Raw genomic sequence first — 26,126 nt, forward strand, 5'->3', positions numbered from 1 at the left:
TCTAGCTCTTTCCTGGGAGATGTGAGTGGCTCTTAGAAGAGCCTTTGGTTTCAGGTGTTTAAAGTTGCGGTTTTTATTTACTTTTTGGCTGCCGCCTTGGCTTTCACGGATTTCGCCTTTGGTTTGGGTTTTGCCGACTTCTTGGCCGCCTTCGCCTTCGGAGCTGAAGTCTTCTTGGGGCTCTTGGGCTTCTTCGCAGACTTCTTGGCCGCAGTTTTCTTAGCTGCCGCCTTTTTAGCGGCCGGTTTCTTACCACTTTGTTTCTTGGCGGGAGATTTCTTTGCTGTTTTCTTGGCCGCAGTTTTCTTGATCGCTGGCTTCTTGATCTGTGATTTCTTAGCCGCTGGTTTCTTCACTTTTTTTGCGATTTTCGCCGTACTGTCCTTTTTAGCGGCCTTCAAGGAGCCGGAGGCACCTGTGCCCTTGGTGTGAACCAGGGAGCCGCTTTCCAACTTCCTTTTAATGACCATCTTGATCTGATTTTTGAGTTTTTCCACATCGACGCCGTTAGCGGCCAACTCCTTCTTTATCGCGACTATGGACACCCCTCGGTGACTGCGGCAATCCGCCACAATCTTGTAGATCTGTTCGCCCAGTTTGGGACCGGCTGGCTTGGTCCGGGCGGTAGTCTTCTTCTTCTTGGGAGTCTTGGTTGCAGCGGCAGGCGCCGCTGGAGGAGCGACTTCGGCAGCTGCGGTCTCGGTCATGTCGGCGACTCTGCACAAACTCTCCCAAAACTCAGAAATGAGTGAGAAATGAAGCGAGAGGCGGCGGTGCAGAGCAATTTAAAGGCAGCGAGCGGACGGGGCGGGGACATCCTGCTGTCAGCTCCCGTTCGCTCCGTCTCTCTGTGTTTCTTTCTCCTCAAAAACTCCCCTATTCCAATTAAAATCAGGCACCCCCATCACCCAGACAGCTCTCCGTCCGTGCCCGAGGCCGGATTCTTTGCTGTGAAGAAAGTTTAATCCGAATTAAAGGCAACAGTTTCCATACAAGTCCGTTTCACTGCCGCATTGACTTCGTTCTCACCCGCGACCGCCGGCATGTTCGCTGTTTTCCGACTGTAATATTGAAACTAACCAAAAACTTGCGGTTAATTCCTACTTCAGGACTGAGCTGGAGAACCGGGCCATCCCGTGGCAAGGATTTTTTTTTTATTTTCCACAGGAGGGACGGCGAAATCCGGCGATGTGTTCGGACTCACAAACACAGCCGCGTCGCATTCAAAATGTCAACGGTTTTATCGGGTTTTTGTCTTGCAATATTTAATTTAAGCACTTTATTTGTTTATTTATGTGTAATCCATCAATAGATTTCATTCTATTTTCATAAGTTGTTATGTGCTATATGTGTTTATGGTGCTTTACACCCTGGACCGGAGAAACGACTAGTTTGACGGTATGCATGAATATTGTCAAATGACAATAAACTTCACTTGAGAGTCACACCAGTCTGAGCTGCCATGCCAACCTCCTCAATGAACCTCTTTTTTTTTTAAACCCGAGCCTCATTATTTCTCATTTGCCAAGGTTCTCCAAACCTGTCAGGTTACCCTGCACCCCAACGGGAACATTCTGTTCCCGGACACTTCTTGTCCCACTTCTGAATACTTCCCACTTGCCATTCATCGTCGAAAAAGAGATTTTGGAGAATAACATTGAGAATTGAAGATCTGAATTATGTGACGGTATTGGGTTTGCTGCCTGCGAACTTCTAACTCAAGCGAAGATATAAGACCTATCAGATATAAATAGCCACCAGTGCTCTCACTAAATGGAGATAATACTGTAGCTACCCAATCTTCAAAGAATAGATCATTCTCCATGGTGCGTTCAGCTGTCTATACCCACTATTTTTGTGGTGGGCCTGCTCTCCCTACCAAGGAGATGATACTTGCAGCCAACAAAGTTGTTTAAAAGAAATGTTGCTGATGCTGGCAATCCAATGTAAACAACATACAACAACGTACACAAAACGCTGTAGGAGCTCAACAGGTCAGGGGACATCCATGGAAAATAAGCAGTCGACACTTTGGGCGAGACCCTTCCTCAGAACTGGAAAGCAAGGGGGAACAAATACAAAATAAAATGGTAGGGTTGGGAAGAAGGATAGCCAGAAGGTGATAGGTTAAGCCAAGTGGGTAAGAAAGGTTGGAGATGAGGAGAGTGGACGACAGGAAAAAGGGAGGAGGAGAAGCACCAGGGTGAGAGGAGGTAAGAAGTCAGAACGGGAAATTGAGGAAGATGGAGGGATTTTTTTTTTAACCGGGAGGAGAAATCAATATTCATAGCATCAATTTAGAGGCCACTCAAGATGGAATATAAAGTGTTTCTCCTACAGCCTGGAGGGGGGGGGGGGGGGGGCTCATTGCAGCGTAAGAGTAGGCCATGGAATTGGCGACTCAGAATGGGAATGGGAATTAATGTTTTGGGCCACCCCGAAGTTGCTCAACGAAGCAGTCCGCCAACTTACAATGGGTCTCACCAATGTAGAGGCCGCGTCAGGAACATCTGATACAGTAGATGACCCCAGTGGGTTCACGGGTGCAGTGTTGCCTCACCTGGAAGGTCTGTTTGGGGTCCTGAATGGAGGTGAGGGGGGAGGCAAGGGGACAGGTCTAGCACTTTGGCTGCTTTCAGGGATAAGTGGCAAAAGGGAGATTAGTCAGGGTGGATGAATGAACAAGGAAATCATGGGTGAGTAGAGTGGGAGAAGGTAAAGTTATATTTGATGGTAGGATCCCTTTGGAGATGGTGGGAGTTGCACAGAATGATGCAGTTTAAAGTAGTTTAAAACAATTTATTTGCAGTTTATTTCCAAATTAGAAACCATTTCTAAAACACAAAGCATTTCCAAAGCATAAAGCATTTCTTAAACACAAAGAATAAAGCATCAAGGATTTCCAAAACACAGGTATAATTCCTATAAACTAAAACAACATATCAATAATTTGCAGAAAAATGAATCTGTTGCAGAAACCAAAGCTGGAGGAATGGATTCTTGTTCACCCTGTATTTCTTCCATAATTCCTGATGTTCCTCACCTCATTCCTAAATGGCCTGAACTGCTCTCTGCATTTATACCCTTTTTCCTCTCATTTGGTTGACTTCAGATGTATCTATTTCCCCAGATATCCTTTCAGCACAAATACTCTAAAATATTTTGGGGACATAGACCTCAGCTGAATGCTCACAGTTCACAATTAATGTTGTAAAACTAACATAAAGCTCCAAACTATACATATATCAGATCTTGTTTGCAAAGCTGGTCTTTAAAATGTTTTTGAAACTTCAAGCTGATTACTGCTTTCCATTGCTATCTTAAGAACCGAAGATGGACTTCCATTTATGACTAAACAAAGCATGGTAGTTGAAAATCTATTTTGTATCTTATATTGACAGATGTTGCTCTTAGAAAGCAAGGTTAACAAAAAAACCAAAGAGGAGGCTGACTACTGTCGAAGTGAATATTCATCAGTTATAGGCAAAGGTTGGACAGGCTAGAACATTTTACCTTGGTGTGTAGGAATTGCAGTTTGACTTTACAAGTATGTATTTAATGATAAGGTGTTAGATTCGTGAGTGCACACGGTTTTCTTCCCCAGCGGGAGGGAATCAAAAACCAAAGGGTATAGATTTCAGGTGAAAGTGACTGATGCTGGTACAGTATCAGTATTTAAAAAAACAGATTATCAGTTGGTGTATAGGGAATTGTAAAACAGATTATGGGCAAGACAGGACAATTAGATTACATTGTCATCTAGGTCAGCATGGATCAGTGAGCCCTGCATTATCTTCTGATTATCGATCAGCAACCCATCTGACAAACTGTTCATAACACCCACACTCAATTATTAAATGTAGTTTTGGAAAGAAATCTCACTATAAACTGTTACTTCTTTCATTTTTCTGATTAGCTCTGACAAACTCTTTCTTATGTTGTTCTTTTCAAATAATCCTTTCTCATTAAAAGTTTCTATTTTCCTTCCTCAATTAAGGACTTTACATTGAAATGTCTCCTGGTGATGCCCAACTTCTTTTGCACAGCCATTTGGGAGATGACGTCACAGAAGCTTGCTGACTGTTATTCACATTGTTCCCTGAAAAAAGTGCTGATGTGAGCACGGGATGGCGGCAAGGCCCAGGATGGTGGGGCAGCGGCACCTGAACTGAATGGGGCAAATCTGTTCTTGCTACGGTTTTGAAGATGAGAGGTGATATAATGGGGTTTTCAGCTTGGCGTTCAGATTTAGAAGCCGACGACTGAATCAGGTGTATTGCACTTTGCTCTCTTCTGTTGGCAATTGGATGTGGGAGCAGATTGGTGGAGACTGGTGGGTCTGACTGCTCCACCACTGTGGGCATCGGCTTCTTCTCCTCCTTCCTGCTGCCCAGGGAACAGTGAGTGCCTTACCGCACTGGCTCCCTGCCTCAGGTCTCACATAATCCTCGGATGTCACCTGCCACTCCCTCTGTAACCTCCTCCCATGCTGGAAAACTCCCACATCTCTGGCCTCTTTCATATCCTCACATTACGGTTTATAGATTGGTGGCATTTACCTAGTGTTACCGGGATCTGTGCTGGGTCTCCTGTTGGTTATCATATCGGGTGAAATCATAGGTGCGTGATTAATACATTTCTAGATGACACCAACATTGATGGTATGATGGACAATGACAAAGGTTGTCTAAACTACAAGAGGATGGACATCAGTTGTGTAAACAGGCAAGGAATTGACAGCTGGAATTTAGTTTAGAGAAATCCAAAAGTGCAGCCTTTTGGTCGGTTAAACCAGGGCAGTGAGAGGCAGTGCTCTGGAGAGTATTGCAGAACAGAGAATCATAGGTAAAAATCCTGAAAATGAAGGATGTAGTTGGACAAGTTGCCAGTGAGAGTGATTGGCACAATTGCCATCATTGGTTAGATTGCTCTTGGGGTATTGTGTGCAGTTCTGGTCACCTAGCTACAGGAACAATGTGACTCAGCATTCACAAGGATGTTACTGGAGGGCTGGAGTTACAAGGAGTTACTGGGATAAGGTGGGGCTGTTTGGTCTGGAGTACAGGAAGATGACAGTGAATTTGAAGAGGTATATTAAATCAAGAGGGGCTTAAGTGAATACAAATCCCTCTGTAGTCTCACACTGTGTAAACTGCTCCAGTCCCTGTGACCCTCTGAAATGTCTGCCCTTCTACATCTGTGGGCCATTAGCATCCTCACTTCCCCGTCCGTTTGGGCACTTGTGACCAGTGGTGGGCTTCAGGGACTTGTGCTCTGTTGTTTGTCAGATGCATTCATGGTTTGGGGGAGAATGTAAACGGCATGAGTAATAAATTTGAAAATGACACCATCAGACAGAGGAGCAGAATTAGGTCATTCAGCCCATTGATTCTATCATTCCATCATGGCTGATTTAATATCCATCTCAAACGCATTCTCCTGCCTTCTCCTCGTAACTTTCGAAGCCCTGACTAATCAAGAACCTATCAGCCTCCGCTTTAAATATACTCAATGATTTGGCCTCCACAGCTATCCATGGCAATGAATTCCACAGAAACATTACTCTTTGGCTAAAGAAATTCCTCATCTCTGTTCTAAATGGGCATTCCTTTATTTTGAGGATGTGCCCTCTGGTCCTAGACTCACCCACTACTGGAACATCCTCTCCACATCCACTATCTAGGCCTTTCAATGATGTCCTCCTCATTCTTCTAAACTCCAGTGAGTACAGGCCCAGAACCATCAAACAGTCCTTAACACTTTCATTCCTGGAATCATTGTTGTGAATCTTCTCTGCACCATCTCCAATGCCAGCACATCTTTTCTTAGATAAGAGGCACAGAATTGCTCACAATACTCTCAAGTGCAATTTGAGCAATGCCTCAAAGACTCAGCATCACATGCTTGCTCTTATATTCTAGACCTCTTGAAGTGAATGCCAATATTGCATATGCACTCCTTAGCACTGACTCAACTGGCAAATTAGCCTTCCGGGAGTCCTGCACAAGGACTCCCAAGTCCCTCTGCAGTTCTGATTTTTGAATTTTCTCCCCATTTAGAATATTGTCTACACCTTTGTTGCTTCTACCAAAGTGCATGATCACACACTTCCCTACATTATATTGCATCTGCCACTTCTTTGCCCATTCCCCCAATCTGCCCTTCCTTCTGCACACTCCCTGTTTCCTCATTTCTATCTGCTATCCACCCACCTTTGTATTGTTTGCAAACTTGACCACAAAGACATCAATTCCAACGTGTAAATTTTTGACATATAACGTGAAAAGAAGTGGTCCCAATGCTGACCCCTGTGGAACACCACTAGTCACTGGCAGCCAATCAGAAAATTCCAGTTTTGGTGGTCTGATGGAGAGTGAGATTACAATGAGACGTAGACTAATTAGGAGTTAACTGAGCCAAGTACAAAGTGATGAATTTTGATAATTTATTTCAGAACAGGTCTTACATAGTAAATGGCAGGTCTCAGTGAGAGTTATAAAACAGAGACAAAGTGTTGACACAGGTAGACAGGGTCGTGAAGAAGGCATTTGGTATGTTTGTCTTCATCAGAGTATTGAGTACAGTACCCTGGATGTCATGTTATAGCATATAGCAGTTAGCACGAGGTTGTTACATTTCCGGACATTCCGGAGTTTGGAGTTCCGGTTCAGTGCCATCTGTAAGGAGAGTACATTCTCCCTGTGAACACTCAGATTTCCTCAGAGTGCTCCAGTTTTCTCCCACACTGAAGACATATCGGTTAGGTTAATTGGTCATTGCACATTGTCCTGTGATTAGGCCAGTGTTAGATAGGTGGGTTTCTGGGTAGTGCGGCTCATTGGTCCAGAACAGCCAATTCTGAATGGCATCACTAAATAAATAAACTGAACAAGATGTTGGTGATCACGAGGAAATCTGCAGAATATACAAAATTATAGGGGCTATTGATAGGGTGAGTGAGTGCAGGCATTGTATTGTATTGTGACAAATGTGTTTGAACTTACAACTATTGCAGGACATGGTGACAGGCTGTCTGGGACTGAGAATTTAGTATTCCAGCATATTCAATGTTCCACAACCCTGCCCAGTTGCAAAAGGAGGGTTGGACATGGGGCTAGTAACCTCATTCTCTAAAAACACAGAGCTACAGAGGCTCCAAGGATCTCAACTCTAGAGTGTATGGATCCACCAGGAATATGGGCTACACCTGGGGACAGTTTGGAAAACTGGCCTAGTACAGAAGACTCCGATGAGCTACTATCGTTGGCCTCTGCCTCAATAGGGGTGATGGGACTAAAGACAAAACCTCACCAGGTCCCAATGACTTGCACTTGAGGGTTTTACATGAAGTGCCTGGAGAGAAAGTGGAGACACAAGTTGAAATCTGCCAAAATTCACTGTGTTTCAGGAAGGTCGCAGTGGAGCTGAAAACCACTTACTTTTTCTGACTTTTAATGGTGGTTGACAGTCCAACTTAAAGGCACATTACCACCATCAACTGGATGGGTGTGGTGTGGAGAACTGGGAAATAAAACCTCTACTGGTTCTTGATCAAGTGAAAAGTAAATTACCCGAAAAAGCTGTAGACATTGTAAATAATGAAAGACAATACTGTGAATTAAAGTCACTTCCAAAGCTTAGTAAAGATTTTAAATGAGAACTATCAATCCCTAAAGATTGTAATGAAGCCTGCATTTGATTTCTTTCAACCTCATATGCTTCACACTACAACAGAATGTGTTCAACTGTTCCATAATGATGACAAAACCTACATAACTCAGAGTGATGTTTTCCAACAAGTTACAAGGAATAATTAAGCATAGTAAGTCCAATTTTAAGTTGTCATAATAACCCCTTCCCTTCTTGTTTTACCCCCTTCTCCCATAAACCCAACAGTTTTATGTGTTTTGTAAAGGTATCTCTTCTTATGCCCATTATTCCACAGGTCTTGCCATAACCCCCCAATTTTTAACCCTACCAATTCCTTAGCTCCTGATTTCCTAAGTGCTAGGTCTAAATCCCCAGTTGAACTTCTAACAGCATTTTTAGCTAAATAATCATCAGCTAGTTCATCCCCCTCAACACCTTTATGTGCAGGGACTTATCAGAAGAGATAGGTAAACCAATACTTTGAAGAGATTCCAGCAGTAAATTTGATCTACTGCTAGAATGATGTGTTTTAAGACAAATAAAACCCAAAATAAAAATCTGAACAAGTTACAACTTTACATGGACAAATTTCCTCCGCCCACTGAAAGCCTAATATGATGGTAACCAATTCTGGTGTATATACTGATAGTAAGACATTCTTTATTGTTACCTGTAATCCAAGCGCAAAAAAAACAGCCACACCACTATTCCCAGTTGAATTCTCTTTTGATCCATCTGTAAAAATGGTTAACGTATCATAATAATTTTCCTGAATATATTGATGAACCAACAGACTCTCAAGCATAACAGAATCCTTAGACTTTATTAAATTGTGTAACCTAAAATCAACTGAAGTCATTGGAAAAAGCAAGGTGGGGTTACCAAGGAAGCCACAGTCAGACATATTGTGTAATCCAACAAAACCATATTCCTAGCATGATAAGAACCCAGCCACCCAAAACTCTCTTCTTATTCCCAACAGTCCTCCAATACACCTTTAACAGGGTGATTGTTCCTCTGCCCCTCAAATTGATCCAGTATGTTAACATCAACTTCAGCCTCTGGAATTGTAAGAGCAATTGTCCCATTTCAGCCAGTAAAACTGAAACAGGAGACAGTCTTACTGCACAACACTATCTTAAAACCTGTGCTTTTATCACTTTAAATTTGAAGATGAAGCTGAACCATAAGCCATACAGCCATAATCAAGTACAGATCTAATTACACAGACATAAATGGTCAGAGATTTTCATGCATAATACCCACATAGACACCCAAGAATATTTAAAACCCCTTTACATTTATCAATTATTTTACTGATATGTTGTTTCCATGTCAGCTTATTCTCCAGCCAAATAAAGAGAAATCTTAGCACTGACACTTCAAGAGTTTGACCACATCATTTTATATCAAGTGCAGGTCTATTGATCCTCTTTGTAATACCTTGTGTTTTAGCTACTGTAAACTTAAAACCCCATCTATTTGCCCATTTTCAACCTTATTAATCACTAATTACATCGTATATACAGTCAAATTGAAATTTCTACTTCTCATCCATAAAGCTCCATCATCTGCAAAAAGTGATTTACCCACCCCAGTACCTATCTCAGAGAAAACATCATTAATCATAATATTAACAAAGGGCTACAAAATCTGCCCTGTGGGATCCCATTGTCTATCTCATAGAAACATTACCTACCCTTACCTACAGTATATTGACCATCCAAATGAAAAATTTAGAAAAAATCGAAGTCTTTCTCTCACACCCAATTTCCATAACTTTATCAAAAGACCTTCCCTCAATAATTTATCAGATGCTTCTTCAATGTCAAAAAATATTGCTATTACAACTTATTTATTTACTGGTGCTTTTCTCATATCATCTTCTAAACATAAAACTGAATCCAATATCATTCTACCTTTCTGAAATCCGCACTGATAAAACGCTGTATCACCTTTCTTTTCCAAAATCTAATTTGACGGCTCTGTTACCATACGTTTGCACAAATGGGATGTTAGTGATATTGGTCTATAACTGGAAGGATCTGATGGGGGTCTCCCAGGAACAGGTACCACTACTGACATTTTCCATGAGGGAAGACTGTTGAAATTCCAAATACGATTCAAAAATTTTATTATCTCAAGAGAGTTGCCGGTCATACAGTGGCATGCAAAAGTTTGGGCACCCCGGTCAAAATTTCTGTTACTGTGAATAGTTAAGTGAGTAGAAGATGAACTGATCTCCAAAAGTCATAAAGTTAAAGATGAAACATTCTTTTCAACATTTTAAGCAAGATTAGTGTATTATTTTTGTTTTGTACAATTTTAGAGTGGAAAAAAAGGAAAGGATCACCATGCACCCCAAGAGATTTGAGCTCTCAGATAACTTTTACCAAGGTATCAGACCTTAATTAGCTTGTTAGGGCTATGACTTGTCCACATTCATTGTTAGGAAAGGCCAGGTGATGCAAATTTCAAAGCTTTATAAATACCCTGACTCCTCAAACCTTGTCCCAACAATCAGCAGCCATGGGCTCCTACATACAAGCAGCTGCCTAGCACTCTGAAAATTAAAATAAATGATGCCCACAAAGCAGGACAAGGCTATAAGAAGATAGCAAAGTGTTTTCAGGTAGCCATTTCCTCAGTTCTTAATGTAATTAAGAAATGGCAGTTAACAAGAATGGCGGAGGTCAAGTTGAGGTCCGGAAGACTAAGAAAACTTTCTGAGAGAACTGCTTGTAGGATTGCTAGAAAGGCAAATCAAAACCCCTGTTTGACCGCAAAAGACTTTCAGGAAGATTTAGCAGACTCTGGAGTGGCAGTGCACTGTTCTACTGTGCAGCGATACCTGCACAAATGTGACCTTCATGGAAGAGTCATCAGAAGAAAACCTTTCCAACGTCCTCACCACAAAATTCAGCGTCAGAAGTTTGCAAAAGAACATCTAAACAAGCCTGATGCATTTTGGAAACAAGTCCTGTGGACTGATGAAGTTAAAATAGAACTTACTGGCCTCAATGAGCAAAGGTATGTTTGGAGAAAAAAGGGTGCAGAACTTTATGAGAAGAATATCTCTCCAACTGTTAAGCACAGGGGTGGACCAATCATGCTTTGGGCTTGTGTTGCAGTCAGTGGCACGGGGAACATTTCACTGGTAGAGGGAAGAATGAATTCAATACCAGCAAATTCTGAAAGCAAACATCACACCATCTGTAAAAAAGCTGAAGATGAAAAGAGCATGGCTTCTACAACAGGATAATGATCCTAAACACACCTCAAAATCCAAAATGGACTACCTCAAGAGGCATAAGCTGAAGGTTTTGCCATGGCTGTCACAGTCTCCTGACCTAAACATCATCGAAAATCTGTGGACGGACCTCAGAAGAGGAGTGCACGCAAGATGGCCCAAGAATCTCACAGAACTAGAAACCTTTTGCAAGGAAGAATGGGCAAAAATCCCCCAAACAAGAACTGAAAAGACTCTTAGCTGGCTACAGAAAGCATTTACAAGCTGTGATACTTGCCAAACAGGGTGTTACTAAGTACTAACCATGCAGGATGCCCAAACTTTTGCTTCAGACCCTTTTCCTTTTTTGTTATTTTGAAACTGTAAAAGATGGAAACCAAAAAAGTAATCTTGCTTAAAATGTTAAAGAAACGTGTCATCTTTAACTTTACGCCTTTTGGAAATCAGGTCACCTGTTAGTCACTTAGCTATTCACAGGAACAGAAATTTTGACCAGGGTGCCCAAACTTTTGCATGCCACTGTATGTTTAAACATCCTCTCCTGAAGACATCTGATCTGTACTATTAAGAGTCTTCTTAAATTCACAGAAAGAGAACACTACGTCATGAAGACTATCATTGCTACAGCTGGCGTCATCAGGGTATTCACTCAGAACCTTAACCCTACATTGTTCAGCCTCTTCACTTAAATTACCTTGATTATGAGTTGCAGCAAATGACCCAGCTAGTGACGCAAGCTCCTCTACTTCAGTAACAATCGTCTTGCCTTCTGGAATACTGGAACCCTATTATTAACCCTATGAATTTCTCCCCTCCCCCATTTCCTTAATCATTCCCCAAATATCTCCAAGTGTAATATCCCTTCCAATACTATCACAATATGACCTTTAGTAAACCTTTTTTGCAACCTTCACCACTTTCCTCACCACGGTCTGTGCCCTTTTGTATTTATTAAGGTCACTCAGTCAGAGAGTGATATTTCTTAACTTTCCTGAATGCCTTGTATCTCTCCCCAATTGCCTCTGCATACTGCTCAGTGCACCACGGTACAGCCTTTCTCCTATTAATGCCCTTTTTAATAAGAATTATTTCCACTGTAGTTTGATGAATAATGTAATATACTCTTTCATTACAAAAATCCACATCATCCTCAACATTCACAACATAAAACCTTAAACTTCTCCCAATTTGCTTTACCAAATTTTAACCTGTTAAAAGAGGCCTCCTGTCCCCTATAAATCCAAACCCAAACTTATAAATATAGGGAAATGATCACTCTCCAATATTTCATCTCCCATAACATCCCACTAAAGATAAATCTATAGCAGTTTCAGAACTATTATTAAACCTTGTCCTTCTCATTAAGACACACAAGATGGGAAATATCTAAAAACTTTTCTACAATCAAACCATTACCATCGTTCTGCAAACAATCACACAGTGAACTGTAACACGAGTGAATCTGCAGATGCTGGAAATTAATAAAAACACAAAATGCTGGCAGAACTCAGCAGGCCAGACAGCATCTATGGGAGGAGGTAGTGACGATGTTTCGGGCCAAAACCCTTCACCAGGAGTGATGAAGAGTGTCGGCCCGAAACATCGTCACTACCCCCTCCCATAGCTGCTGTCTGGCCTGCTGAGTTCTGCCAGCATTTTGTGTTTTTACACAGTGAACTGTGTGTGTTAAAATTCCCACACCATACAACCCTTAGTGAGCTAAAGCTACATATATTTTCCAACAAATCAATCGAGAGCTTACCACAAGGGTTATAAAAATTTACTACTTTAATACCCCTACCTGCTGAATCAAATATTTCTATACACTTCATTCACATCCACAACTTTACTTCCTATCCTTTTCCTTATAACACTTGCAACCCCACCCCATCTACCAACTATCCTATCATGCTTAATTACAATACAACTTGCAAAGAAAAACTTACTGTATCTTAGTTTCCCATGACATACTGCCACAACATGCCCGGATCTCTGATATGTGTAACATCAAAGCGGGGGTGGAAAATAAGCTCAAACATTATAATGCACCCCAAACTAACTGTATCAGGGAGTTTCACTTCATCAAACATGTCAACATAGATAAATTATCCACCCTTTCTGCACATCTGGCTACTTGAAATCTTGTTACCTCCTTAACCTTGACTCCCAATAAATAAGACTTAACCTCTTCTATCAAAATCGCCTTTGGAACACCAATTATAACACCGCTAATACCTCTACTTTCATTAGGCAACACAGATACTATCTTTCTGCCAAGTAAAGTATTCACACTTAATGTCTTTGCAGATTGTTTCTTATCCTTACAAAAGATTAACACATTTCCTCCTCTTAAAGTATGAGCACAATCTATACTCCCTATAGCAGATTTCAATTCTGTAGATATTTAATGGGATTGATAGAAGAAGGCTGTTCCGAGTCAAATTTTAAAATATTTTAAAGTCTTCTTTCCCTTTTCTTGTTCAAGATATCCCACGCTTCCTCTCATAACTTCAAATCATTCCAATAATATGTTCCCCCCCCCCCCCCCCCGTTTTCCAGATTCAACTTCATTCCAACCTGACCTCACCCGACCCCTCCATATACGGTTCCTTTACCAGATCCTCCTCCTACCTGAACCAACGCTATTTCCCAACATCCCACACCATTCACAGTTAGCACCAGTAAACCATCTTGCGGTGCCAGAACAGCCCCCAGGCCAAGCCAACATCGACACGCCTGAAGAAGTTTCAGCTCCTGTTCCCTTTAAATATTTCACCTTTCACCATTAACCCATGACCTCTAGTTGTTAGTCTCACCCAACATCAGTGTAAAAAGCCTGCTCTCATTTACCCTACCTCATAATTTTATACCCTCACAAATCTCCCTTCAATCGTGTACGTTCCACTGAATAAAGTCCTGAACTATTCAATCTTTCCTTATAACTTGGGTTTAATGCGCAGGCGTACGGGTCACCGCGTTTCAATAACGCGCATGCGCTCAAAGTGTCGGGAGGCTCGGCATCAGGTAGGAACTGCTCTCCGGGCGGGGGTTTGATCAGCATCGGCGTCCGCACCGTGATCCCGGGACAGTTGCAGTGAGCCCGGATACTCCGTGACCCCGCACCCCGGGACAGTCTTAGATCTTTCTATCAGTCCCACCATCCATACCCAGGCCTCGGGAAACTACTTTTGCTGACTTTTAAATGGCGCTTGGCAGTCCAATTTGAAGGTGCATTACCGCCACCAACTGGACTGGAGTGTGATGTGGAGTTGGGAAATAAAACCCCTCCTAGTTCTTTAAACAACTGAAAACTAAATTACCCCCAATCCCTATGAATTTTAAATAATGTAAGACAGTATTGTGAATTAAATTAAAGTCACTTCCATAACTAAGTAGTTTTAAAATGACAACTCTCAATCCCAGAAGCTAGTAGTGCAGCCAACATTTGCTTTCTTACAACCTTGTATGCTTCACATTGTAAAAGAATGTGTTAAACTGTTCCATAATAATGACAACACCTACACACCTCAGAGTGATGTTTTCCAACAAGATATAAGGAATAATTAAGCATAGTATAACCATTCTCAGTTGAGTCAATATAATTCCTTCCCTTCTTGTCTTACCCCCTTCTGCCATCAATCAAATGTATTCTGTAAAGGTGTCTCCTCTTATGCCCGCAAGATTTGCCATAATCTCCCAGTTCTTAGCCCCACCAATCTCTTAGCTTCTGATTTGCTAAGTGGAAGGCCTGTATCCACAGATGAACTTTTAACAGCTTTTTTTGGCCAAACAATCAACCCACTCATTCCCCTCACCATCTCTATGTGCAGGGACCCATAAGAAGAGAACACGTAGACCAGTACTATGAATGTGAAATGAAGTTTGAAGAGCTTCCAACACTAAATCAGTCCTACTGCTAGAATGACCTGTTTTAAGACTAGTCAAAACCGAAAAAGAATCTGAACAAATCATAACTTTGCAAGGACAGATTTCCTACACCCACTGTAAGACCAAAATGACAGCAACCAGTTCTGCAGTATACACTGATAAAATAGTTAGTAAGACATTTCTTTGTTACCTGAAATTCAGGCAGAAAACAGCCACACTGATATCTCTTGTTAAATTATTTTTTGATTCATCAGTAAGAATGGTTACCATATCACAATAATTCCCCTTAACATACTGATGAACCAACAGACTCTTGGGCACATCATGTTCCTTGGATTTCATTAAATCATGCAACAGAAAATCAACCAAATCCATGTTGGGGTTATCGAACATGCTACAGTTTAAGCCGGCGAGCACTGTGAGGCTCACGTTTTTTGACTTCTCCAGTGCGTACAACACCATCCACCCTGCTCTGCTGAGTGAGAAGCTGACAGTGACGCAGGTGGATGCTTCCCTGGTGTCATGGATTATTGATTACCTGACATAAATTACATATTATGTATATGTAATTTGCATATTACATAATCCAGCAAACCCATATTCTTAGTGTGATGAGAACTCAGCCACCCAAAACTAAAAACACTCTTCTTACGATGTTCCCAGTGGTCTTCCAACACACTTTTAACAGGGTGAGCATTCCTCTGCCCCCTCAAATTTACCCATCACGTTAACAACAACTTCATCCTCTGCAACTGTGAGGGTAGTCGTCCCATTTCATCAGTAAAGCTGAACCAGGAGATGACCTTACTGCACCACAACACAGTCTCAAAGCCTGTGTTTGTGTCAAACATTTTAAATTTTGACACATCTTTGTGTCAAACATTTTAAATTGGAAGCCACACAGCCATAATCAAGTGCAGATCTAAATAAATTAATATATAAGGTCAACAGAGATTTTTGTGTAGTACCCCAAGAATACCCACATAGACACCTAACGTGCTGCTTTACATTTGTCAATTATCTTACTGATATGGTGCTTCCGTGTCATCATCATCCAGTCACATGCCAAGAAATCTTACCACGGACACTTCTTCAAGAGTTTGACCATACAATTTCAGATTGTGTGCGAGTCTATTGATCCTGTTTGCAAAACATATAACTTGTGTTTTAGCTACTGAAAGCTAAAACCCCATCTATTTGCCCACTCTTTGACCTTGTTTATTGCTAATTGCATCCTATACACAGCTAAATTGAATTCTTTTTCCTCTGATGCATAAAACTCCATCACCTGCAAAGAGTGATTTACCCACCCCAGTGCTTAGGAGAAAATATCATTAATCATAATATTAAACAATAAAGGGCTGCAAATACTGCCTTGTGATATCCCGTTCTCTATCTCATAGAAGACCGAATATACCTTTCCTACCCCTACCTGCATAGACAGTCCAAATAAGAAAATCAGAAAAAAATGATCTCACCTTCCTCCCACTCCTAATTTCCATAACATAATCAAAAGACTCTCCCTCTACAGCATATCTTGTGCCTTTTCTATATCAAAAAATACTGCTATTACAACTTCTTTATTTACCTGTGCTTTATTAATATCATCTTCCAAACATAAAACTGAATCTAATGTCATTCTACCCTTTCTGAAATCTACTCTAATAAAATGCTATATCACCTCTTTTTCTCAAAATATAATTCAACCGCTCTATTACCATACGTTCCATAAGTTTACACAGATGGGACATTAATGATATTGGTCTATAACTTGAAGGCTCCGATGGGGTGGGGGGGGGGGGGGGGTGTTTCCAGGTTTTAGAATAAGCACTAATACTGCCGGTTTCCATGAGGAGGGAAGGTGGCCTAAATTAAAATATGATTCCAGAATTTTAATATTATCTTAAGAGAGTTGTCAGCCACATGTTTAAACATACAATAACATATATCCTGCTTTCCTGGAGCCGTCTGACACAAATTCACACAAAGAAAACTCTTTATCACTAATACTATCAATGCTATAGCTGTCTTCCAACACATCAGGGTATTCACTTAGAAACTTATCCCTACATGCTTTAGCCTCTTTGCTTAAATTATCTTAGAAACATAGAAAACCTACAGCACAATACAGGCCCTTCAGCCCACAAAGCTGTGCCGAACAAGTCCTTACCTGAGAAATTAACTAGGGTTACCCATAGCCCTCTATTTTTCTGAGCTCTATTTACCTCTCTATGAGTCCCTATCGTATTTGCCTCCACCACTGTCACCAGATTATGAATTGCAGTGAATGACCAAGCCAGTAATTTAACCTTCTCTGTTTCAGTAACAATCGTATTACCTCCTTTCATCAATACTAGTATGTTATTAGTCCTATGAATCCCCCCCTAATTTTTTAATCATTTCCCAAACATCTCCCAAGTTTAATACCCTACCAATACTATCACAATATGACCTCCAGTAAATCTTTTTCACAACCTTTACTACTTTCCTCACCACGGAATAGGAATCGCTTCCACTGCAGTTTGATGAATAACGTATCATAACCTTTCATTGCAGAAATCCACATTACCCTCAATATTCAGCCCTGATAGACGTTCATCACATAAACCTCTCCCAATTTGCTTTATCAAAATTCCATCTCCTAAAAGTGGCCTCCTGTCCCCTCTAGAAATCCACACCCAAGCTTCTAAATAGAGGATCTTCCCACTGTTTCATCTCCCATGACATCCCACTCACTCAGTCCAGCCAGAATGTTCAAAACTAAAATTAAATCTCTGGCAGTTTTAAAACTATTGTGTACATTAAATCTCATGCCCCTCCCATCATTAAGACACACAAGATGTAAAATATCTAAAAACATTTCTACAATCAAATCATTACCATAATTCTGCGAACAATCCCAAAGTGAACTATGTGCATTAAAATCACCACACCATACAAGCCTTAGTGAGCAAAAGCTACGTATGCTTTCCAGCAAATCAATCGAGAGCTTTCCACAAGGGTTAGAAAAATTTACCACTTTAATACCCCTATCCGTTGTATCAAATACAGTTGTCTCCCCCTTTACAAGGGTAGAGCATTCCTATGATACCTTTCTTAAGCTAAAATGGCATAAAGCGAAGAACCATTAATTTATATGGGAAACATTTTCGTAAAAGCAAAAATCCCCTTTGTAATGCGAAAACGGGTTACTAATGTAGGTCTTTTGTAAAAGCGAAGTGTTGTAAAACGAACATTCGTAAAGCGGGGGATACCTGTACTTCTACTACAAGTGCCTCATATACTTCATTTTCATCCACAATTTTATGTCCTATCCTTTTCTTTCTAAAACTTGCAACACCAACCCCTCTACCAAAACTAATCTGTCACGCCTAATTAAAATATAATCCTGCAAAGAAAAATGTCAATGTTGTAACAACCAAGTTTCCTGAATACATATAACTTCAGCTGGATTTGATAAATCAGGAACAAACTTCTTAAAGTCTTGACCATTAGAAATCAGGCTACTCGCATTCCACTGCAATATTCTTATGCCCATTAAACATCACAAGGAGACTGAAACCCCACCCATCAGATTCATTTACAGCTTTCCACTTAACACCAGTTATACCCAGATAATTTTCAGTAGCTTTCACAACAATTTTAATTTCCTCAGTACGACTAGATGTCTGAGCAGAACAATTCACCCCATCCATTATGAATATCACAAACTTCATCTTATCAACTAGTAAAGTGTCTTTAGTAAGAGAAGTATGATTGCGACATAAAGCCTCTGGTTGCGCAATCTTGTTCTCTGACTGGTAATACTTTATCAATGTTTGGTTGAACTTTTTGCACAGCCACTGCATAAGACACTCCTAATTGTGCTGTAACCTTTTGAACTTAAGCTGCCTTCTTAAGTACTTCACATCCTCTGTGTTCTGCTCCACAGTTACAACAATTAAACTTTACGCCCTCACAGTCTTCATATTAATGTTCCCCATCACACTTACTACATCTTAAGTTTCCACGACATCCTGCCGCAACGTGCCCAAATCTCTGACGTTTCTAACATCTAAGTGGGGATGGAATGTAAGCTTGAATATTATAACTAACATACCCCAAACTAACTTTATCAGGGAGCTTCACTTCATCAAAACATATCAATATAGATAAACTATCCATCCCTTCCCCATTTCTGACTACTTGTAATCTCTTTACTTCCTTAACCTTGCCTCCCAATAAATGAGATTTAACCGCTTCTGTCAAAATCTCCACCGGAACACCTGCTATAACATCCTTAACAATTCTATTTTCATTAGGCAAAATAAGTACTATCTTTTTGGCAAGATACTTCAATCGTAATGCCTTCTCACATGGCTTTTTATCCTTACACAGAATTAACATCTTCCCTAAAGTACGAGCGGCTTTTAGCTTTGTAATTAATTTAATGGTATTGATGGAGGGCAGCTGTTCCGGTTCAAATTTAAGCAATAGCTTGGAAGCTTTCCTTTTTTTCAAAATATCTATCCCTTCCTCTCCATCACTTGAAATCATTCCAATATTATGTTTCGTTTTCTGTTTTCCTCACAAACTCCTCCTGCCAACACGCCCTCACCCAATACCTCCGTTTGCAGTTCCTTCTCTGGATCCTCCTCCCCGCCCCCCACCTGAACCAACACTATTTCTCAACATCCCCACACCGCTCACAGACAGCGCCACCAACTGCCACCCCTCTCTATTCTCCGTCCCCAGCAATTGAGCCTCGAGCCCAATCAATGCCCCCGTGAAACTTTCTGCTGATGAGCAAAGGTAATGGTGCTTCCTGTGGCGCATGCATATTGCTGGGACACTGTGATGTATAGACCGGTCTCTCATTCAAGGGGCTCTCTGAGGCAGCCACGGGTGTCACTTCTACTACTTTCCCCACCATTCCGTAGGGCATGTTTGGAAGCGCAGATAGTGGAATGGGACTGGATGGATCTGCTAGATAATGTCGTACTTTACCTATCTAAGTCCAAGGATTAGGAACTCTGGACAGAAATACAGAGAATCTTTCTATCAATGAAAATGTCTCTTAGGCTGCATCGGCTTTAATTCTTGAGAAAATCACCTTTGTTCGACCTCTTCTTCTGGACCTTTTTCCCTGTGAGATCATGTTTTGTACCATTCTCTTTGGGTACATAATGATATCAAACACCTTTGTCCCAGGTATCAAGTGACCTGTAGCTTTCACATCACAAAAGTGCCACACACTCCAAGGTGAAAGACTAGTGTCCACCCCTTCATTGCCAGTGATTAGATCACCACCATCAAACATCTGCTGTGCTGGGGGTCATAGTAATTGGAATGTCTCAGGATCAGCCATGAGAGTCTCCAGGGTCACTTGCTGTAACACTGTGATCTCAGAGCTCAACATAGAGACTAGAATTATCTCAGATGAAATGTCATCCTTCAAGTATTGATGTCTTTTGTAATTCATTTTGCAGGTTAGCAAAGACAAAGGATTTGTGCAGAGGAATCTCAAACACAACAATGGATCAGTTTTGCTGTCTCTGTCCAGATACTTAAGGAGTGACTGGCTATTTCCTTTGTAACACCTATATATCTGCTATTGATCCTCGGTGACGACAAGTTATCTCATCCCAGCTGGTAATGTTCTTTGTATCTGAAATGAAGTTTTCAGTTGTAATTCAGTGGCATTGACTAGAACCAGGGTACTGAGAACCCACCAGCATTTGTTCACAAGAGATTGGTCCTTCAACTGCATTGACCGTGCGAGGGATTCACCCACTCATCCCAACTGGAGACACAGCAGCGAGTTCACACTGAGGAGAGGCTGGTCACCTGCTCAGACTGTGGGAGGGGATTCACTCAATCATTTGACCTACAGAGAGACCACGAGTTCACACTGGAGGGAGTCTGTTCACCTGCTCAGATTTTGGGATGGGATTCATCCAGTCATTTAAAGCACAGCGACACCAACGAGTTCACCCAGGGGAAAGGCCGTTCATCTGTTCCGAATGTGGGAAGGGATTCACTCGGTCATTTCTATTGAAGGTACATCAGCGACTTCACACTGGGGAGAGGCCATTCAGCTGCTCAGACTGTGGGAAGGGATTTACTCAGTCATCTCAACTACTGGCACACCAATCAGTTCACACTGGGGAGAGGCCGTTCACCTGTTCAGAATGTGGGAAGGGATTCACTCGGTCATTTCTACTAAAGGTACATCAGCGAGTTCACACTGGGGAGAAACCATTCACTTGCTCAGACTGTGGGAAGGGATTCACTCAGGCATCCCAACTACAGAGACACCAGTCAGTTCACACTGGGAAGAGACCATTCACTTGCTCAGACTGTAAGAAGGCATTCACTCAGACATCTGACCTCCTGGCACACCAGCGAATCCACACTGGAGAGAGGCCATTCATCTGTTCTGAATGTGGGAAAGGATTCACTCACTCATCCACTTTACTGAAACACCAGCGAGTTCACACTGGGGAGAGGCCATTTATCTGTTCTGTGTGTGGGAAGGGGTTCTCTCAGTCATCTGGCCTACAGACACACCAGCAAGTTCACACTGGGGAGAGGCCGTTCATCTGTTCAGACTGTGGGAAGGGATTCACTCGGTCATCTCAATTGAAGGTACATCAGCGAATTCACTCTGGGGAGAAGCCATTCACCTGCTCTGACTGTGGGAAGGGTTTTACTCATTCATCTGACCTACTGGCACACCAGCGAGTTCACACTGGGGAGAGACCATTCTCCTGCTCAGAATGTGGGAAGGGATTCACTCAGTCATCCAATCTACAGAGACACCAGCGAGTTCACACTGGGGAGAGGCCGTTCACCTGCTCAGACTGTGGGAAGGGATTTATTCAGTCATCTCAACTGCTGGCACACCGATCAGTTCACAACGGTGAAAGGCCATTCACCTGTTCAGAATGTGGGAAGGGATTCACTCAGTCGTCTCAACTGAAGGTGCATCATCGAATTCACACTGGAGAGAAACCTTTCACCTGCTCAGACTGTGGGAAGGGATTTACACAATTATCCACCATACAGAGACACCAGCGAGTTCACACTGGGGAGAGACCGTTCACCTGTTCTACGTGTGGGAAGGGATTCACTCGGTCATCCAGTCTACAGAGACACCAGTCAGTTCACACTAGGGAGTATTCATTCAACTGCTCTGACTGAGGAAAAGGATTTAGCCAGTCATCTCAATGACTGGCAAACCAGTCAGTTCACACTGGGAAAAGGCGGTTCACCTGTTCTGAATAGGAAGAGATTCACTCAGTCATCTGATTTACAGAGTCACCAGTCAGTTCACACTGGGGATACACCATTCACTTGTTCTCGTTCTAAGGCATTTAGAGACGCATCAATCAGTTCACACTGGGGAGAGGCCATTCACCTCCTATGACTGAGGGAAGGGATACACTTGGTCATCTGACCTACAGAGATACCAGTGAGTTCACACTGGGGAGAAACCATTCAGCTGTTCTGAATATGGGAAGGGATTCGCTCACTCATCCCTTTTTGTGACACACTGATAGACTATTGAGTTCACACTGAGGGAAAAATTTAAATCGGCTGCATGCTTGATATTTAGCCATTATATTGTAGCTGTTGAATCGAGAGCCAAGTCCAAAAGTGACCTTTGGTGTTGAACTCTAAAATCATGGCTGCATTCGCATCTGCACCCTGGTCACTGGGCATGGGAGGAATTTCTTCTGTTAATGTTTAATGGAACTGCATTTTCTTATTCTGGATCTGACTAATAAATCAGTTCGATTATAAACCCTGTCTTGGGTGTTTAGTGAATCTACAACACACCCAGTGTACAGGAGAGACTCAACTCAGCCCAGCTGTGTCCCTGCCAGTGTTTCTGTTTTCCAACAGTCCTTTTTAAACCATTCCTGCTCTCTCATCTCCCTGTGGTGATGGGTTCCTAACAGAGGTGTCCTTTGTATTTCTTGCATGACTTTATGCAGATTGAAGGTGACAACAAGCAGACTGCATTTATGTCCCATATGTTCTTCATCCCTCAAATTTTTGGCTGAGGAAGACTGACATTGGTAGCTACCCTACTCCTTCCCAGCTCTTTTCAATGTTATAGGACAGTTTCACTGCTTCTAAAGTACTGAGTCTCATACAGCTGGGTTGATAGATAACACCACGATCCACAGAGGTCTGAAAGCAGAATGGGGTCTAATAGTTGTTCAGTGGAACATGGTCAGAAACAAGCAGAGGGTAGAATTTGGGATCTGGGCAGTGGTAGGGGTAAGAGCATATGATGATAATGTCGGGGGCAGTGGCAACAAATGACAGAGTAGCAACATTTGGGAGCTGATTGACAGAGGAAATAAAACTTGGTTGACTGACTGCTGACACACAAAGTGCCACTGAGTATATTGCTTGTGAGAGTTTGTGTTACATTGTTAAGGATAATAGGATGATTTGGTAGGTGAATATGTGGCTGAGGAACTGGTGCAGGGATTCCGATTTAACAATCATTGGAATCTCTTTGGGGAAGGTATGACCTGTACAAAAGGGGTTACAGTTGAACCCAAGGGGTACCAATATCCCTGTGGGCAGGCTTGTTACAGTTCTTCAGGAGGGTTTAGACTGATCTGGCGGGGGATAGGAACTGGAGTGATAGTGCTGAGGATGAGGTAGTTGGTTTACAAATAGAAGCTGTGTTTAGTGAGACTGGTAACAAGCAGAGGTTGATAATGGGGCACAGTTGCAGTCAATGGGATGAGTTGCAATGTAAAAGGTGGACAAAATCAAAAAGGGTGAATACAAGGCCAAAGGTGTTTTATTTGAATGCGTGCAGAATACGGAATAAGGCAAATTAATCTGTAGCGCAGTGACACAATGGCATGTATGACGCTGAAATCACCAAATTATGGCTGAGCGAAGATCGTAGCTGGTAGCTTAATGTCTAAGGATACACATTGTATCAAAGGAGAGGCAGGTAGGCAGAGGGGGTGGTGTGGCTCTGATGGTTAAAAAATTTAATCAAATCATTAGAAAGATGTGACATAGGGCCGGAAGGAGTTGAGACATTGTGGATAGAGTTCACGAAGTACAAGGATATAACTCCCTGAAAGCCAACGTAAGAGTCAAAGGGAAAGCATCTAATTGAGATAAAGTTAGTTATAGAGAATTGGGAAGCTGTTAAAATCCAACAGAAGGCAACTAAAAAAGTCAAAGTAGGGAAAGATGAAATACGCCAGCCAGTAATATTAAAGAGGATATCAAAAGTTTCTTTAGATAGATAAGGTGGAGAAGAGAAGTGAGGATGGTTATCAGACTGCTGTAAAATCATGTTGGAGTGGTAGTAATGGGGGACAAGGAAATGTTGGATGAAATGTGTAAGTATTTTGCTTGTGCCTTCACTGTGGAAGGCACTAACAGTATGTCGGAAGTTTGAAGTGTTGTGGGCAAAAGTGTGTGAAGTTGCCATTACTAGTGAGAAGATTCTTGGGGAAACTGAAAGGTCTGAAGGTAGGTAAGTCACTGCACCAGATGGTAAACACCCCAGGGTGCAGAAAGAAGTTGCTGAAGGGATTGTGGAGGCATTATCTGTACAAGGATGTTGATGGGATATGGACACGGTGTAGGTAGGAGGAATTAGTCTTTGACTGTTTTTGATTTGCTTTTCAGCTGGTTTGGAACAATATGGGTTGAAAGGCCTGTTCCTGTGCTGTATTCTTCTATGTTTCATGTTTTATGTCCTATATTTCATATGCTATAAACTTCTATAGATGTGGAAAGTATATTGACTGAATGAATTACAGCTGGTATGGAAAGACCCCATTGTCCTTCCATTAGGAATGCCCTACAGAAAGCTGTGGATATGACTTCGTCCATCATGGGCAAAGTCCTCCCTGCCATGAGCACATTGTTTCAGGTAGCCATCATCAGAGATCCCCACAGCCAAGGACATGCTCTGTTCTCACTGCTGCTATCAGGACAAAGGTAAAAGCCTCAGGACTTAATGCCATCAATTTTAGGAATGGTTATTATCCCACAGCAATTGGCTCCTGAATCAAAGGGGATAAATTCACCAAGCAAACACGAGGAAATCTGCAGATGCTGGAAATTCAAACAACACACACAAAATGCTGGTGGAACGCAGCGGGCCAGGCAGCATCTATAGGGAGAATTCACTTCAGCGTTGAAACGTTTCCAGAACCTGGTCTCACATTCAAGGGCTCTTCATCTCACGTTCTCAATACATATTGCTTACTCATGATTAATATTATTTCTTTTTATATTTCCACAGTTTGTATCTTTTGCACACTGGTTGAATGTCCAAGTTAATACTGTCTCCCATTTATTCTATTATGGTTAATATAGTTATGGATTTATTGAGTACGCCCATAAGAAATTGAATCACGCTTGTTGGTGGTGACATATATGTACTTTGATAATAAATTTACTTTGAACTTTTTATCTGAATGTGTTGTTACTTCCATTCCATCTATATTTTACGTTTTCCTTTTCAGCCCCAATCCTCCAGGTTCCTAGTCCGCAGTGTTACCCGAAGCGCAGTGTGAGCAGCTTCTGATTGGTGCATTTGTTTCCCACTGATATCCAATTAAAGGATTTCTCGAAACAAACTCGAGGGGCGATTCGTCCTTTCAAACCGCCAATGAAGATGCTCGGATTCCCCATTCCTCATTAGCATACCGCTGTGAGCGCTGCCTATTTAATCTGCGCTCCGAAGGCTATTTTACTATTACGGTTTCAACTCGACTGAAGAAATGCCCGACCCGAAGACTGCTCCCAAGAAGGGCGCTAAGAAAGCGCTGCCGAAGCCATCAGGCAAGTCCGGCAAGAAGCGCAGGAGGGTGAGGAAGGAGAGTTACGCCATCTACATCTACAAAGTGATGAAGCAGGTTCACCCCGACACCGGCATCTCCTCCAAAGCCATGAGCATCATGAACTCGTTCGTGAGCGATATTTTCGAGCGCATCGCTGGCGAGGCTTCCCGCCTAGCCCATTACAACAAGCGATCGACCATCAGCTCCCGGGAGATCCAGACTGCCGTGCGCCTGCTGCTGCCCGGTGAGCTGGCCAAGCACGCCGTGTCGGAGGGGACAAAGGCCGTGACCAAGTACACCAGCTCCAAGTGAGGAGTGCCGCCAAAACAAACCGAAGACCCAAAGGCTCTTCTAAGAGCCACTCACTATTTCATTAACAGAGCTGCAGCTCTTCATAATCTGGTTCGTATTTTATCTATGTTAATCAGAATATGCTGTCCATTGCTCGATATAATAGCAATGTCTCTTCCACAAGGATATCTTGCCCCTCATCACTTCGTCTTGGTTATCACAAATAG

General features: G+C 42.1%; 3 protein-coding genes across 3 annotated transcripts in view; 2 read left to right on the forward strand and 1 right to left on the reverse strand.

Annotated features, from left to right (window-relative positions):
- The window catches only part of LOC140715536 (uncharacterized), a 62,572-nt gene extending 37,337 nt beyond the window's left edge, over positions 1-25,235 (forward strand). Inside the window, exons 7-11 of the mRNA XM_073027889.1 lie at positions 55-426; positions 489-702; positions 11,489-11,541; positions 13,861-13,924; positions 20,661-25,235. Coding sequence (XP_072883990.1) covers positions 55-426; positions 489-702; positions 11,489-11,541; positions 13,861-13,924; positions 20,661-21,970 — 2,013 coding nt within the window. The 3' untranslated portion in view covers positions 21,971-25,235. The remainder of the gene's footprint in view (positions 1-54; positions 427-488; positions 703-11,488; positions 11,542-13,860; positions 13,925-20,660) is intronic.
- LOC140715791 (histone H1-like) lies at positions 44-780 on the reverse strand. Its single transcript, XM_073028183.1, has one exon. It carries the CDS (start codon positions 705-707, stop codon positions 78-80), a length of 630 nt encoding a protein of 209 aa, XP_072884284.1. The 5' UTR covers positions 708-780; the 3' UTR covers positions 44-77.
- On the forward strand, positions 13,880-25,973 carry LOC140715798 (histone H2B 1/2-like). The gene is made up of 3 exons (XM_073028190.1): positions 13,880-13,924; positions 20,257-20,419; positions 25,291-25,973. The coding sequence occupies exon 3, from the start codon at positions 25,549-25,551 to the stop codon at positions 25,918-25,920; it is 372 nt and encodes a 123-aa protein (XP_072884291.1). The 5' UTR covers positions 13,880-13,924; positions 20,257-20,419; positions 25,291-25,548; the 3' UTR covers positions 25,921-25,973.
- Positions 25,974-26,126: the final 153 nt, after the last annotated feature.

The sequence above is a fragment of the Hemitrygon akajei genome, chromosome 24 (assembly GCF_048418815.1).
Source record: "Hemitrygon akajei chromosome 24, sHemAka1.3, whole genome shotgun sequence".
Lineage (NCBI taxonomy): Eukaryota > Metazoa > Chordata > Chondrichthyes > Myliobatiformes > Dasyatidae > Hemitrygon > Hemitrygon akajei.

Bases quoted from the DNA above. Each gene is read 5' to 3' on its own strand.
- LOC140715791 (XM_073028183.1), bottom strand. From the start codon at position 707: ATGACCGAGACCGCAGCTGCCGAAGTCGCTCCTCCAGCGGCGCCTGCC.
- LOC140715798 (XM_073028190.1), top strand. From the start codon at position 25,549: ATGCCCGACCCGAAGACTGCTCCCAAGAAGGGCGCTAAGAAAGCGCTG.